The sequence below is a fragment of the Dermacentor variabilis genome, chromosome 1 (assembly GCF_050947875.1).
Source record: "Dermacentor variabilis isolate Ectoservices chromosome 1, ASM5094787v1, whole genome shotgun sequence".
Taxonomy (NCBI): Eukaryota; Metazoa; Arthropoda; class Arachnida; order Ixodida; family Ixodidae; genus Dermacentor; species Dermacentor variabilis.
In genome coordinates, this window is record NC_134568.1 from 33,596,154 (window position 1) to 33,612,860 (window position 16,707).

At 45.4% G+C, this 16,707-nt stretch overlaps 1 protein-coding gene across 1 annotated transcript; it reads left to right on the forward strand.

Moving 5' to 3' along the window:
- Positions 1–430: 430 nt before the first annotated feature.
- Positions 431–3,393, forward strand: LOC142570767 (uncharacterized). Its single transcript, XM_075679106.1, has 2 exons — positions 431–869; positions 3,071–3,393. The coding sequence occupies exons 1-2, from the start codon at positions 450–452 to the stop codon at positions 3,131–3,133; spliced, it is 483 nt and encodes a 160-aa protein (XP_075535221.1). The 5' UTR covers positions 431–449; the 3' UTR covers positions 3,134–3,393.
- Positions 3,394–16,707: the final 13,314 nt, after the last annotated feature.

Sequence of the window (16,707 nt, forward strand, 5' to 3'; positions counted from 1 at the left end):
TCTTGGACCCATAACTAGCCTTTGGCTACGGGTCCAAACAGTTCTGGACACACTTTTATTGTGTTTTCATGGAAAAATAAAGAATTTGAATAGCAAAAAAGGGCACTTTCAATTTTGCAGCTTCCTTGGTCTCTTGTTTCTGATTACCTAAGCAAGGGGCGTCTATTTTTTTTTATTTATTCCTGCGTAGAGTTCATCTAATCCTGCAACTAACTGTGTTCGACCACGCAGGTCAACGCGCAGCGGCACTTCACGTGAATATAGCGACCTAACACAACTTTCTTCTCCATTCATCACACGATACGGGGATAGAAAAAAATGGAAACCATACATAAAAATATGACTAGCGATTGCTTCTGTGGGCGCGAGAGTGTTACGTTTGAATAAAAGACAAAGAAGCTCAGCGCTCTGTTCCTTGCTGCACGAGACACCAGCGCACATCGCAGATCATGTCTTCTTCGATCGCGTTTAACTCTTTTACGCCTTCGGGAGCGAGTAGGCAGCGTCACCGAAGGCGTCATCGGCGACTGGACTTCGTCCAGCGTCCTGAACCCCTTCCCGTCCTCTTTGGAGCTGACAGCGCCCGGGACCCGCCATCTGCCAAACAGCATTCATCCCTGTCTCGACCTCACGAGGGCTGCAGCAGGTCTCGCCACGTCTTCCACCGCAAGTGTCAGCGTGACGTCATCTCAGGCGGCCTTTTCGGATCAGCAGCAGCGCCAGCGCCTCGCATTCCGCTACGCGTTACCGGAGGCAGGAGCGATGCGAGCCTTGCGTTGATCCTTCGTCCTGGCATCTTCAAGGCCACATCGTTCTCCGGGCTCCTGCACAAACGGCTGCGCCACTGCGAAAGCTTGCGTCGTTGGAAGGTAGGTTGGGTATTTTCTCGCACGCCAGTATTGAAAACAGCGGCTCTGAAGTTAAATAGGTACAAATCGTACAATGCATTCGAGAATTTTTGGAAGTTACGTTGAGCTGAACCTCGCTTTCTGATTTATTAACATTAAGCAGGTCGAAATGCATATCCGGGATTCACATTATTCGTAGGTGAAAATGGAACGACTTTCGGAATGTGTGTTTATTCATTTTATTTTCTGAAGCCCGAGTCTCTGTTTAGAAAGTGTTCGCTGTGTGGATAAACCAGCTAATTATACCGACCTAAAGTGACTAAAGAAGTTGGAATCATTTATAATCAAACAATTGCCTGTTTATGTGGCACACAGCTTTACATTAGCTATTTAATTCATGCAGTGGACGCGGTCTTAACTATTTATTAGTGGTCAATTATACGAAAAATCACTCACGAACATAGATCTAAAACTGCATCGCAAATGGGAAAGCCCCCCCCCCCCCCCCCCCCGAAAAAAACTCAATAAGACAACTATCAAAACTGCTCTTTCAGTGCTTGTGCCAACAGGCCAAACATATAGGAACTGAATTTCTTTTGCCACTTTATAACATCCTCTCCACGAGGCTATAAACAATGAAGCGGATTCTAAATGCCCAACAGCAGCAGCACTGCACATTTCTAGACGTCAAGTGACCTGCAAGTGCAAGTGTGCTGGGCGATCCTTGGCAGAGCTTTATGCTGAAGCATGGTTATCTCTAAATTCAGAGGAAAGTGCAAGGCGAGGATTCCCCAGCCAATCCATGAGACAACAAATCCACGTTAACAAATCATTCTCTCAAGTGTCGGAAATGAGAATTTCCTTAAGAACTGTGTAGTAATATTAATTCAGCAGTGTTCACAAGCAGCCATTCACCAATACTCAAAGGCGATACACAAAGCGAAGTATTGTTTACTAAACAAAAAGCAAACTCAGCTTCATACAAATAGAGTGCTCAAAATTTGAAACGCGAACAATTTCGAAACTCTTCCAATGCGTTGTTTGATTTCCAGATTCATCTGAATTTGTAACAGGGGCCTAATTCAGACAATGCGGACAATGGGGATGATGATGATGATCATCATCATCATACTGTTTTATGTCCGCTGCAGGACGCAGGCCTCTCCCTGTGATCTTCAATTACCCCTGTCCTGCGCGAACCGATTCCAACTAGTACCGGCGAATTTCCTAATTTCATCGCTTCACCTAGTCTTTTGTCGTCCTCGATTGCGTTTCCCTTCTCTTGGTACCCATTCTGTAACCCTAATAGTCCAACGGTTATCTAACCGGCGCATTACATGACCTGCCCAGCTCCATTTTTCCCTCTTGATGTCAATTAGAATATCGTCTATACCCGTAGCTCTCTCATCCAAACCGCTCTCTTCCTGTCTCTTAACGTTATGCATAGCAATCTTCGGCGAGAGATATGTCCACTGTATATAGCGCACGCCAGTTAACTCGCCAGCTCATGTCAATTCCTGTGCCGCTTAATCATCACCACTGCTTGTAGCAACCAGAAAGTGGGTGTGTCTGTAGTCGCCGGCATAGCGACTCTGTGTATAGGAAACACTCATCGACTTCGCGCATTAGATTAAACAATATATGGAGTATACGTGTCCGGATTGCGCAAATTTTACGCAAGATGACGCGAAATTGACGCTCAGTGATAGCTTCAGTCGATCGCCCATGCTGCCTTCCGCTTTCTGTAGTCGACGTGGTCTTACGTGCGGTAAAGAGTTAAGTAACCGCTTTTTAGTGAGTGAAGGTTTCAACAGCAGTTGATGACATTTAGCGAGAAACGGGTGCAAAACAAGTAATATGTTCCGACTAGCTCCGCATCCTACTGCAAGGCTTGCTAGCTGTTTACTCGTAGCATAAGAGTTGTCAAACCGCGGTGGTGGCGAAAGGCGAATTGCGGAGGACCAGAAGAGCAAAAGTGATTAGTTGCGCAAGAGCCGGGGGAATTTTTGATTATTATATAGAAAGTGATATTACCCGTGAGCGCGCACGCTTTGTTTCCCCGTTGAAAATCAATTATTTAGCGGGGAATATGAATTGTCTGGGTACTTATATAGACTCGTAACTATCCTTCTGTGGATTTTCTTCCAGCACACTGTACGCTTTCAGTATTTCGCTAAATACAAGCGCCAGGGTGACGGTGTGCTTGTATCTGAATGTCGCAGTGTACCGAGCTGTCGACGGCCTGGATTGTCGGCGACGCTGCGGTGGCTGCTCGACGCGGGTGAATCGCACGCAGCAGCACAGCGACAGCCGCCACGACCGTCGTCGAGCGCTTCGGCTTCGGTAGCTGCGGCACCACCGGCGACTCAGTTATGCCGACGTGGTGTCATGGACAACTGTGCCAATTAAGGGCGCGCGCTGCTGTGACGCGCACTTCTTGCTGAATAATTTTATTTTCACGTGCCCTCATTTCCCGCAGCTCAATTTCGCGGACTGCTTTAACTTTCTGTGTTATATTTTTTAATTAAATAGCGATTGGATTGTTTGTTCTTGTCGTGTGTAAGTTGGCGCACTCTCGGTGTGCGACGTGAGGTCATTCTTACCTGTGCACAACGGTATTGTAGCAGCACCGAAGAGGCAACGCACCGAAAGATGAGAGGGAGCTACTGCCCGACGCCGGGCCCGTGTCCGTGAGTACAGTGTCCGTGACTACAGTCAGCGCCTCTGACGGCGGCTCGGCAAATTTGCACCTTGGAGTAGTTGGGTTCACTCGGCGAGTAGCGTCGGAAGTCGCCGCTTCTTTTCGCTTCGCAACGTTTCTGATACAAGTTCAGGTTGTAGACATGCGGTTACTTGTGTTTACTTGTGTTTGCGCTATTGCATCACGTAAAACACATGCGGGCAACATCTACAATAGCATCATATCGTATTCCCAGTATTTAACAAGGCTGCTTTCTATATTCAACTAGACAAGGTCATCACACCTTGCTTCCATTTCTCTCCAATTAAAAAATAATGTATGGCCTGCTAAAGAAAGAGCTCAATTCTTGGCTATGGCTAGTAGAATTTAAGGCTATCTAACTTGCAATGTGAAGAAAAATCAGGAATTGGCATTTTCACTCCTGCTCTAGACTGGTAATTTCTGATCAGGATTCCGCACTTCTTATCCGCATTTAAAGCTGAATTTCTAGCCGTAGGGTTAGCCTTACGCAAACTAAATTCATCAATATCGACGGTAGTCATAATAACGGATTCTTTAGCTTTATGTTCATCGCTCACAGCAAATAGCAGAACTAACATTTTACGCACATTTTAGTGCCTGCCCACATGAATTTAATTAGATTGCTTTTAGTACATGGGCATGATGGTTAATTCATGAACGAAATGGTTGACAGTCTCAGGACAGCGGCCCTAAATGGCCCTGTACTATCATTAGATCATACATATGCTTACCTAACTACTGCTAGGTTCAGAAGATATGAAATTATTCAAGGCTTTTCGAGCCCAGATACAGCTAATCTTTCAGAATATCGACACGTCATATTCCATGGCACAAAAATTCCTTTCACACCAGAAAAGCTCGATAAATTTTTGCCCGATTACCTTGTCGAATACCAGTCTTAAACCTTTATCGTCACAGGGCTGGCCTGGTGAGATGAGACTATATATCACTTTTTGCTTATGGTTCCACCGTTTTTCTTCAAGAAAAACATTTTAGAATCGAGGTTTAGACATCGTGGTTTCATTTTTTCAGTCCTGAATAGTCATTCTCTAGGAGCCTCCTCTCGTGGAAACTACCACAGGGATGTTTGCTCAGCCATGGAGGAATTTTTAGTTGTTCCAGGGCGATTTTCTTAATTCTTTCACACGTTATTTTTATTTCTTTTCTTCCTGACAGTTTCACCAATTTTAGTAGTACCTGCAATTTCCTAATGCAATAAAAATTTTGGCCAATCTCCCGTAGTGGGCATGCGCCATCACAAAAAGAAAACCAAACCAGAGAGAGAGAGAGAGAGAGAGAGAGAATAAACATTTTTATTGTGTGAATGCAGCTTTGGAAAGGCGTCCTCATTCCAGAATGCCTTGAGCTCGGGCCGCGTCCTGGGCGCTCGCAATCAGCCGTTGCTGATCCTCGAGGTCGGAGCTGGCCAAGGCTCTCTCCCAAAGCTCGTTAGTAGGGTAAGGGTTCGGAATCCAAACCAAGTTCTTCCGAGTGCCACCGGGTAACGACAGGCCCCGTTCAGCCTGCAGCGAATGTGCACCTATTCGCGTCTCAGTAGTGCAAGTCAGCAGTTGCACGCTCTTGAACCACCTACAGCTCCTGAGCATCACATGCACCGTCTGTGCTGGTATGCACGATTATTGCGAGAGCACCCGAGGCCTGCCGGCTGCCGTGGCAGCGACGTCTGCATTGGAATCCATACCTGGACTTTTCCACAAGATTCAGGTGAGCCGAGAGAAGCCAACGCGAGCGATCCTGAATGCGCGAAAGTTATGCCCTCCCAATGTCGTTATACTACAGTATAAGTATAGTAGTACATTGCTGGAGGAATGAAATGTACACTCAACAACAATTTCCCGGCATATCGCATTGTATATCCTTTCAAATCAACACCTCTACAAACCAGTGCCCTGTTTATTGGAGTGGCGTAGCGGGCAGGCTGTACTGTGTTTTGATATCGGGCCGTTTGAACTGTTCAAAGTATCAACGTGCATAAGATTTCTTAAACGTTTTCGTTATACTTACGTGGAAGCGTTCTTCGCCGTATTTAATAATAAGCCATTTTCTAGAGCGCCAAGTACTGTTTACATCACGCAGAATATGTTCGGTATTGAAGAAAGCATTCTGGTACCATAATAAGCGACACGTTCTTTTCCCGTGTTGAAATTCGCAAATATTACACAAGAAGGGATCAGGACTACAGAAACATTAACCTTAATTTTATGGTCGTACGTGCCGAAACCAGATTTTTATTTAAGCACACCGTTTCGGGGACTACAGATTAATTTTGATCCCTTGTAGTTCTTTGACGTGCACCTGAATGCAAGTGCGCGGGTGTTCCTTGGATTTCATCCTCTCTGAAATGTGGTCTCGAGCTCAAAACACTGTTAAAACAAGAGCTATAATAGCAGTTACTACTTGTCACACTATTTACTACCTTGGCATACTTCCGGTTGATAACGCTAGATTTAGTAACATTACTGACTAAACATGGTAGGCACTGCATCAAATGGGTCTCAGCTATCAATTCCAAATACAGTTAGCACATCGCATACAATATTTCAAGCCAATAAAACATATATAGAACACACTCTTGAATTTGGCGGACCAGCTCCGGTATTCCTCATGGTAGAAACGACTGAGTTTTTTTTGCTTTCGTGGTTTTGAAGAATCCTTGCTAGCTGTCATAAACGAATTAAATACCTTGATTTCTTCCCGAGTTCACTGCGGGCACGTCATGTGCTATCTGACAGTGTCAGACTTTACCTGTTTCGGATGTTTGGATGCAACAAAGGTATAGGGTTTTCTTGCTGTGTCACGTAATGGGAGTAACATGCGTTTTAATGATTGTGTGCGAATAATGAAATCTCAGCCAATAAAGACGCGCATCGAGCTCGAGCAGAAGCCAGTCGTGGAGGATGCCCTTTCTCGCAAGAATAAAGTCAAATAAGCAGTGGTACGCTAATCATCGTTGTTGTATTACTACTTTCATTACGATGTCTGCTTTCAGAAGGACGTTCGCATAACCACTCTCCGCATTTTGCGTCACCGTTATTCGGCATGGTCATGGTCGATCTGTTTCCTTCACTTTTTGCAAATGACGCGATATTACTATTTTATCTGTCCTGTCATTCATGTAGTCAAACTTATCTATCCTTTCGGCGATACTGCAGGAGCAAAGCCTGAACAAGGGGATCGTCACGGTCGTTGTGGACACTGGAACCTCCTCGGTAGTGAGCCCAGCGTAGTCGAGCTTCCTGGCGTTTCGGCGACGAGTCGTGGACACCCATGGCTGCGAGGTTGTTGCTTGTCAGCTACAGCAATTGGGCGGGCCAGATATCTGGGACCGAATGTTACGCTTCGTAAGTGAAAACTTCTCGTCGGTTGGATAAATGATACTCCGCGCAGTTTGCAAGCATATCTCGATCAAGCCAATGTGGCAAGACACATTTTGCGAGACTGAGGGCACTTCTGTTTCACAGATTTGATTGTCAGGTGCCTCCGTGTTTCTAATTTCCTTTTTTTTCTTGAGTGAACCATCAAAACTTGTGAGCGATTGTGCACCGTTTGCATGAGCTCTTTTCCCGAATGGAGGCTTTCTGAACTGGTGGCTTGTCTGATCAAGCATAACTATGTCCTTCAATGCTTAAGTTGCTTAAGCCTAATTATTTTTATGACTTCAGTCGTGCTACACAAGCTAGGTATGCGTGATGAGCGCATATTTTACATTTTCCACCAACGCAGTGGGCATTATACACATTTTGGACGCGACTGCATTAGTATAGTAAGTGTATTAAAAACGAAGCATTATAATGCTTCGTTTGAGAAAAGCAGATTTATGGAACGTGAAAACCTTATTGAGGATTACTTTAGGATTGGTGAAACGCTGTGCACAAATGCATTCTGTTACTATTTTTCTAATTAGGTTGCATGATGTTTGCTCTGGTTTTCATTCCCTCAAGCCACTACATCTATAGGATCATGTTTATGTTGCTTCAGGCCAGGGTGCCAAAAATGGGCTGTGGGGCCCTCGTCATACATAGTCGGTATGTCTTTAGCCCCATTGGCTACGACTGTACATAAGAAAAAGTTAAATGAAATAAATAAATCCGCGCAATTTGACTAAAATAAACCCGTTAACGCGACTATGCGTCCACGCTGCTTAATGATGAGCAGCACGACGTGGAGAGACTCTTTCATTAGTAGCGCGTTTCGCACGGCTTCCATGTATGTGCGAATGGTGTAATTACGAATAGGACGTGGCAAGTTGTCACGCAGTGAGTCCAATATATATCTATATATCAAAGAAACAAACAAAATCTGCTCATTCAGGCTTGCTATGTGGTTACGTGGATGCATCCATGTAATCACATGGGTCGAAGTTGGTGCCTATATGTGCTCCCCATCAAACTCTAAATAATCACCGACTCAAGGCAAACATCAACGGCTGGAGGTTCATTACTACGAAACTCACCATAAACACCAGTGATCACGGAAGAACCAATCGCATTGTCGAGCTTAACCCTCAACTTATCGAAGGTCCGGCATTCTACGTCGACTAGGTGAATGAACGAAGTGACCGTGTTCTCTCGGTCTTTAACGCTCTCACTGAATTTTAAAGGCTTGCTGCAACTTACTTATTTTGAACATATATATTCTATGATTTCATCAAGGCTTCAATAATCTTGAAAGTGAATAATCGCTTGCTTATTCAACTGAACGGTTGCTTGGTTGGCGTGTATTCTTTATCTATACGTCTATTAATTCGTGCAGAGATACTGATAGTGCATATCTTTTGAACACTTGCAGATCGGCGAGGTCAGGAAAACTACGCACCGTCTTCTGGAAGATTTGTCTGTAGGAGGCCAAAGGCCGGTACGTGAAGAGCAACGGCATCGAAACGCTTCAGCAGGGGTCATCGAATTTCTCCGGCGAAAACGCCATCACGCTGGTTATATGCGTGCAGGCGTGGAATGAAGTCGTAAGCAATCACCATCTTCAGTGCCCTTTCTAGGAGCAGAACGGGAGCAAACGTGTTACCGTTCTGGCTAAGTTGATGAGGAGTGCTAGAAAAAGAAATGTCGCTTTAAGCCAACGTTTGCAGAAGGGGACTTGTCTTTGTCAGGCAGTGGCTGAAGTATTTTGTGCCCTGACGAAGACAATTCCCTTTGTCGAAGCGCTGGTTTGAAACGCTATTCCTTGTTCGGCGACTGCTCATCGTTTAAAGTTTGCGTCCTCCTTTCAACTTCTGTCTTGTTTGACGTTCTGACTACGAAGGTGATAAATATAAACGCTCAGTCAAGATATACATGGCGTTTCATTTTTATTTCAATCGATGCAAAATTTTGAATCAGAATCATAAAAGCCCTGTGTTCTTTTGTTGGTGGCCTTGGTAGCCACCAACTTGGTGTCTTGGTGGCCTCTAGACTTGGTGGCCTCTAGATAAAGGATGCAATTATCCGGTAGTGTTTTATTCGTATTTATTTTACATTTTCATGCATACGAGGAACTGAAGATCGTCATCGACATTAACAAGCTGGACTATTAGGTTTTCAGAAAAAGATTTGTTTTTGGAATTGCATAATTTTTTTATGTCGGCTAACTCGTTCTTACTCGTTTTAACATGGCAGCTTCGCGTTTTGATCCAGGTCGTGCAATGAATACACACCTGCTCGCCACTGTGCTGAGTCACAGTGCGAGCGCAGAATCGGAGATGCAAAATGTCAGAAAATCTTGAATAGCCTGAAAAAAAAAAACGGTTTTTATTATTGTTTTTTTAACATTGGAAATAAACTAGGTTTTACACTACCAACTGTAAATGTTCGTACCAAGGAGACTCCGGACGTTATCAGGTAAAAATATATGAAAAGTCTGTAAATATATTTTACTCGCTTGACAGGAAACAGAAGATTAAGTGGACCTGCCGCAGTCAGTGTCACATGAACGCAAACCTTTTTCAAAGCGCAATGGAAGTCTTTCGCAAACACGTAAAACAAGAAGCTAGCGCAGTGCCTATTCTTTCTGTATCACTGCTTACAATTGGAGATTTCTCTCCAAAAAGGGACGTTTAGTCCTGTTTCTGCACAAAATTTTGTTTATATATTATATACCTATCTTTGGAGGGGTGGGTTGGGGAGGAAGTTTTGGCCAATTTTTCAGTTGCTCAAGAGAAAAAGAAGGAAACAGAATTCGGTTCTTTCCAGCGGTACCTCTTTTTTTTTCGGCGATTCTTGTCTTCACACTTAATCCAGGACCAACTAAGAATTGTCAGGAAGACGGACTTGTTCTATCCGTTTCTTTAACTGTTCTGTGTCCTGCTTTTGGGGTGTTCCTTGTATTACACTACACAGGGCACACCAACAACAAGAGCAATTCTTACCACCACTCCTTCGTGAATGGAGAAGAGTTCTCGGAATAGTTTTTGAGTGGTAGGCTGCTGTCTAAAGAAAAAAGAAAGGGTCAATCAAGTGTCCGCCCTAAAGAAGACAAAGTCGACCTACATGGTGGTTCAAATGATTCGACGATGACATTTAAATTACACCTCTCTCTGCTGCCATTCTCATGCTCATTATGCACTCATTTGTCATTTATTCGCATCGTATTTCCCCCGCAACTACGTCTACCTTGCCTTCTTCAGCGTCGACACATCGTTGACCTTTTTCTCCAGTCGCTTTTTCTCCAGACACATTTGTGCCGTCCGCGTCGCCGTCGGCGTGAATGCGTACGAGGATGAGCCCGCGATCGCGGCTCAGTCTCGCGTGCGCAAGAGCGGGAAGTGGGGAGGAAGTGTGCTGCCTTCCATCGCGCGTAAGGCTTCGGGGGGAGGGTGGATGGGGGGTGTGCGTTCTATTCCGGGTGAATAGGCGGCCGAGCGCGCCCGGTCGGGCCGCTGTATCTTGAACGCCATCGGCGACGGGTACAGAGTCCGCACTGCGTTGTGTGTTCGCGACAAAGTTCACGTTGATGCGAGCGACAGCATGAATGTCAATTCGCTCGCTGCTGCTGCCGCTTTTCCTCACTGCAGCGTTCTGACAGCGAGTTTCCGTGGTCATCGAGTGAGATGTGTTTATGTTTGCTTGTGCGCGCATGAAGCCAGGCTTGTTAATTTAGTTAGTATGCCTATGTTTACGAGTTTGTACGTCCGATAAAACTACTATTCTTACTTCGTATAGCCGTCCACAAATTTTCTATCGCAAGCGAAGCTTCGCCCTTCGGGCGAAACATCGTCTTTCTTCTTTTGATCAAGAGGTCAGGGGTGCCGATCCGGAAGACAATGCCGTCTATGGCGCATTGGGGTTAATTGTTTATCATGTTGCGCTATTTACGCCTGTAACATTAATTCTGCCTGTTCTGCGACAAATTATAGCTGCTTGTGGGCACAGGTGAAACCGCCTTCTAGATTCCATTGCCTCGCGCGAGCCTCGCTTAATCTAAGGGAAAGGCACTCAATTTCCCAAGAGTGTGCCGTGTGGTGGCTTTGCCTCAAGACGCACGTACCTGCGCGGGTGCACCCTTTACAGAAGTTTCGTGATATGGAGTTATTTTTTGCTATATTGGCGCTAATTGCGTCCACAGTATTAACGGGACCTAGTCTGCGACTAAGTCTGGCTTCTTTCGTTGTTCGGTCATTCATTTCGGTACATGTTTTGACGTATTCATGTGTTACATATTGTGATGCATGCATGGTGAGACGTATACTTTGTGGCTTGTTCAATTTGTTAGTGTCATTATACTCCTGAACGGGTTTACCGGTAGCTAATTTTAGTGTTGAGTTAGGCTTTTGGGTTAGTTCATTGCCGTTCGACTAAATATAAGCTCCAGAGGAATGTCCATTGATACATAACGTGAAAGTCGGGACAAAAATCTGTCCACAACGAGATGTTATCGACATAAACAAGAATGTCTTGATTGGAGCGTCACCAGCACGCAGTAAGCGAGAGAAAGACACAGCCCCCCAAAATATTTTTGAACCGAGGCTAATAAAGAACAAATTAAATTCTGTGGTTTTGCGTTCCAAACCACGATCTGATTATGAGGCATGCCTAAGTGGGAATAATTTTGACCACCTGTGGTTCTTCAACGTTCACCACATGCGTCGTACACGTCTCGCACTTGCTAATTAGGCGTTCCGTTTGAAAAGGTTGGTTCATGCACCTCGTGAATTCTAACTGATAATCATCTTTTTAGCTGACCTTCACAAGTACATTTATTCAATTTTATTCTGGACAGTCTATGAAGTTTTGGTAGTTAATTAAGATATAGTAAGTACGTGTATGTGTGAGACAACAACAGCTGCTTTCGTGACATCTGCCTTTGCTGCCTCCGGCGAGATCTTAGCGACAAGAAAACTAAGCTTATGGCTTAGTTGACTTGCTGTTCGTCTCTGATCGGGACGGTTGGAGCTCACCTAATAAAGAGAAGTTTTTTTTTTTTTCAAGACCACTCCGTGTGAGCGCTCGTGTATACGTGTGTTCGGCTGTGTGGTTGTGTGTTCCGTGTCGTTAATAATTTTCGCGCGTGACAAATGTTGTAAGTGGACTCGCTTTAGCTGGAACCCCAAGAGACCAGGGAAATAAGTTCTGCTGATCAGGAGTTCTGTTTACCGCCAGGTTGACCCCAAGGGTACACAACACTCTTTATTGCAAGTAGCTGATAATAGCTGTAGCAGACCTGATTACAAAGCTTCTTGCAACAAAGGCTTTGCCTCCACGCCGCCACTGACTAGAGCTGGTAGCACAAATGTAATAAAGAAAATTGCCATTGAGTAAAAAATATTGAAAAATTTCCTTTTTAGTGAAGCAAACACTCTCGAAGTCATCGATAACTTTGATCTTCCTCTGCAGTGTCAGCGCATGGTGCAGGTGTTTCTGTGCCGCAATCGGATGCACTAAGAAAACTCACAGCACGCCGACATTGCCAACTCAAACAAATCACAGCAAGCCACGACCATGGTTGTGGCCACACTAACCACGGCACAAAAAAGAGCCAGTAAAAGTCACCTTTGCGATAACATGGCGAACTGGCGAAAAAAAAATAAACAGAAAAGTAAATACAGGAAAGGCGAAAAGTTTGATTCCCATTGCGATGCCGCGTAGATTGGCCGGTGAGTTTAACGTTCGGTAATATGTTTCAGTCCTTCTTTCGGGAGTTGAAAAAGATGTTCCGTATAACGAACTTTTTTTTCTACATTGCCTTAATGCACCGCTAGCTAACCGTAAGGCTGCTGTTCCGTATAAGCAATTTCCGTTTGCCGAGATTCTACTGTATAGCATATGCATGCGTGTGCCAATGAATACGCGATCGTGGCGTAATTTTTTCTGTCTGTCTTTCTTCCGTATGAAACGTCACACTAGGGGGCATTGTAACTTAAAGCTTTTCCATTCCGTTTTTTTTTTTTTTTTGCAATATCCTCACGTGAAATTTACCTCGACGACAACGTAAGGACCTGACGGTGACCTGGGGCGCTATAACGTAAAGCTATCCGAAACTTCTCTATTCCGATTCTGCAACCAGCTTTCCATGATTGGTTTCGAAAAATTTTCGGGCCACCCCCGCTTCACCTATCTCTCACGCGACGTTGCGAAAACCGCGAGAACGCCCCCTCTGATAGGATGTCTGCGCACTGATTATGCAGGATTAGACCAAACGAAAGAAAAATAATTATTTCTCATACGATACTTTTTTCGTCATAATACTCTACCATTAATCAATCGTTTACAGGCCGCACCCACTTCGTCTTTCTGTCACGCGACGTCATAAACCCGCGAAAACTCATAGCATCTAAGTGACGTGTACGCGTTAAAGACACATTAATATGCCGAAAAAAACTAAATTTTTTCTGAATAGCCGGAGGCTGCCCCATTCCGAAAGGGATAGAAGATGGCTGCCCACCGATTGTTGTGGCCCTAAGTATACTGGGGGCAGCCGCGGAGCATGAATTTATTTGCGCATAATAAACATTTTTCCGTGGCACTACAATGCTAGCGAGCCCTTTTGGCACCATATGCAACATCACTTTGCCAACTCTTCTTTCCCGAGGATCCATTTTGGTGGCATTTTTAACGTTCCGTTGCACGCCACCGCAATTTTCCACCATCCACTGCAAGCTAAGTAAGGGGAAGATGATCAGTCACAGACGCCGGCGTCACCATCTTGTGCAGGGTATCCACTTTCACTGTTCTGGCTCGGCCCCACTGAACCCCTTTCCACTTGAGCGTGTTCCTCGCCTCTTGTCAGCCAATTCGATAAGGAAATCTGCTCCCAATGTAGGTACTGCTATTCTCTTTGAAAGCAAAAAAAAAGTTACCTCCTATAAAGGAGGAGCGCGTTTCATTGGGCTCTTCATACAACGCTGCGGGTTACAGCCCAATGCTTGCGTCGGTGGTCACGTAAATTTGTCGTCAGGAGATTGGAATTAAAACAGATTGGAATAGCTTTACGTTATAGGACCCTTGAAGCGTTGTTTGAACCGCCCAATCAAGCGCTTTCCTCATAGGAGGCTTTCAAAGTGAGTAGCGATACCTACCTTGACAGGTTTTTCTTATCTAATTGGCTGACTAGAGGCGAGGAGCACGCAGTAGCCGAGAGCGGTTCGGTGGGACCGAACTAACGCAGTGAAAGTAAATAACCTAATGAGGCGGGTGGTCTCGGTGGCTGCGATTGGCCCCCTTCCTCTTGCTTAGCTTGTGATAGTTGGACGAAAATCGCGGCGGTGTGCAACGAAAGGTTAAAAATGCCGCTAAAACGGATCTTCAGCCAACAGGAGCTGGCAGAGCGATGTTTTATGCGTGCCGAAATCGCTTGAAAACGCTATATTGCCGCAGAAAAATGATTATTCTACGCAAATAAATTCATTCTTTCAAGCAGCTGCGAGTTGCCAGTGCCAGAGCGATCGGTGGGTAGACATTCTCTATTTCTTTTGGAACGGGGCAGCCTCGGGCTATTCCGAAAAAAAATATAGTTTTGTGTGGCAGAGTAATACATTTCTAATGCTCACGCGTTACTTTCACGTGGAAGGTCATCTAGGCTTTGTGACGTCGCATGAGAGATAGCGAAGTGGGCGCCTCAACTGTACATTTGTACAGTACCTACATTTTCGAAGCACTGTAGATGGGGATAACCCCCCCCCCCTCCTAGTCCGTTACAAAGCCTGACGACAATGCACTTGAGTCATGGGCACCAGTTTTGTCGCTTAATATTTCTAATTGAAGGCTGCAACATGTTTTCAAAGCGCAGCTGGTTTGATAGGAAATTAGCTTCTTTAATGCATATTATATGGCTGCGCAAAGTAGGGCACTATGTCCTTACCGACGAAAACAAAAAAGCTGCAAAATTTTTAGTTGGTTTGTTCATTTTCTAGGAGGAGAGACAAAGGCAGAGATGGCATTCCTATGCCTTCTCCCGGATCCGATGGCCGTGCTTCGACGGCGCATACGAGAACAGCATTCGTGCCTCCACGCGGTGTCGACCGAACGAGGCAGCCTGTCTTCGCAAGTGCATCATCTGTACGCTAATTTTACATGTGACTGCTGCCACCTGCTGTTCGGCTTGGATGTGCTGCACGGTATTTCTGAAGATCAATCACCAGCTGCACACGGCACAGAAAGGGGCTTCTAGCCGACAGCGCATCGAGGACTTCCATGTCGCAGGCTTCGCGCGTGCCCTCGGCCACCACCAGTCTCGCCTGCGCACGCACTCTCCCGAATCAGCCTCTTGAATGGGAGGCATCCCGTGAGCTTCCAAGTATTGAGCTCTTCGGTGAGCGGTATTATCGCTATTGTGTTCCGCGAATAACTTTCCTACAGCACAACGCTTGATGCAAACGTGGTATAAAAGTACTTTGAAGAGACGTGGAGCGTGCGCCTTCAGAGAAGTCGATGGTTGGCCACTCCTTGGACGTCTTGTGAGAAGACTAGGAGAGACAATTTCGCAATACCATGAGGTGACAGCCATTTGGGGGCTGCTGTTAGCGTTGCACTCAACCGACAGCTTGGGTACAAAGTCTTTTATCTGCGTGCCGTCCTGGCCTCTGGATGGCATCGTGATTTCATTGACGTTGATTCCACATGTTCTAATAATGGCTTGGAGAAGGAGCACTGAAGTTGCTGACTATTTTGGTTAACAATTGGTGGAGATTCAAACGTTCAAGTATTTGTTTTCCTTTAGATTTCGTTTAAATTTTCTTCACTCTGTCATTCTAAATTCCGGCCGCGAACAAACAACAACCGTACTGCTAACCATCTTTTCGCGGCGTCTGTTGTACGGTCTGAATGTGCGCTCTCTTAAGTTCGCGATATAAATGATCACAACTGATATGGTGACACAACGCTGTGCTATTTACGCCTCCAAACATGCGCGCAGGTTTTTAGTTGTAAGCTTACTGAACAATGAGTGGTGTGTATGGTGATTCTTGTTTGCGTAACACTCTTTCCCTGCCGCCTGTGTGCTTTGCTTGCTGCCGGCTCCGTGGAAAACTGCTAAGCGGACGCATATCGCCAGAAACGTCCCCACGATTTTGGAACATGTACACGTCGCGCAGCCTCTCGGCGTAACTGCCGTAACTGATTGGAAAAAAGACGGAAAACATTATATCACGAACAAAATTAGGGCGCTATAACGTAAAACTATTCCAAACTATTCTATTCCAATACTGCAATCAGGCTTCCACGATTGGCCAAAAACTTTTTTGAAACACCCCTATGCACTTCGCCTGTCTTTCACGCGACGTCACGACAACCGCGATAGCTTCCCATCCGATATGACGTGTACAGACTGATTATGCATGATCGGACCGAACAAAAGAAAAATAGTTATTTAAGATTCGACGTCTTTTCGCCGTTAGACCTCGGCTATTGGTCAAAAGTTTTAGGGCTGCACCCACTTCACCTGCCTGTCACGCGACATCACAAAGCCGCGAAAACTCACCGCGTCAAAGTGACGTGTACGCGTTAAAGACGCATTAAGATGCCGAACAAAACCGAATTTTCTTCTGAATAGCCACAGGCTGCCCCGTTCCGAAAGGAATAAAATATGGCTGCCGCTGATCGCTCAGGCGCTGGCTACTCGCACCTGCCGGAGAGCATGGGTTCTTTTGCGTATAATAAAGCTTCTTGCGTGGCCGTGTAACGTTTTCGAGCA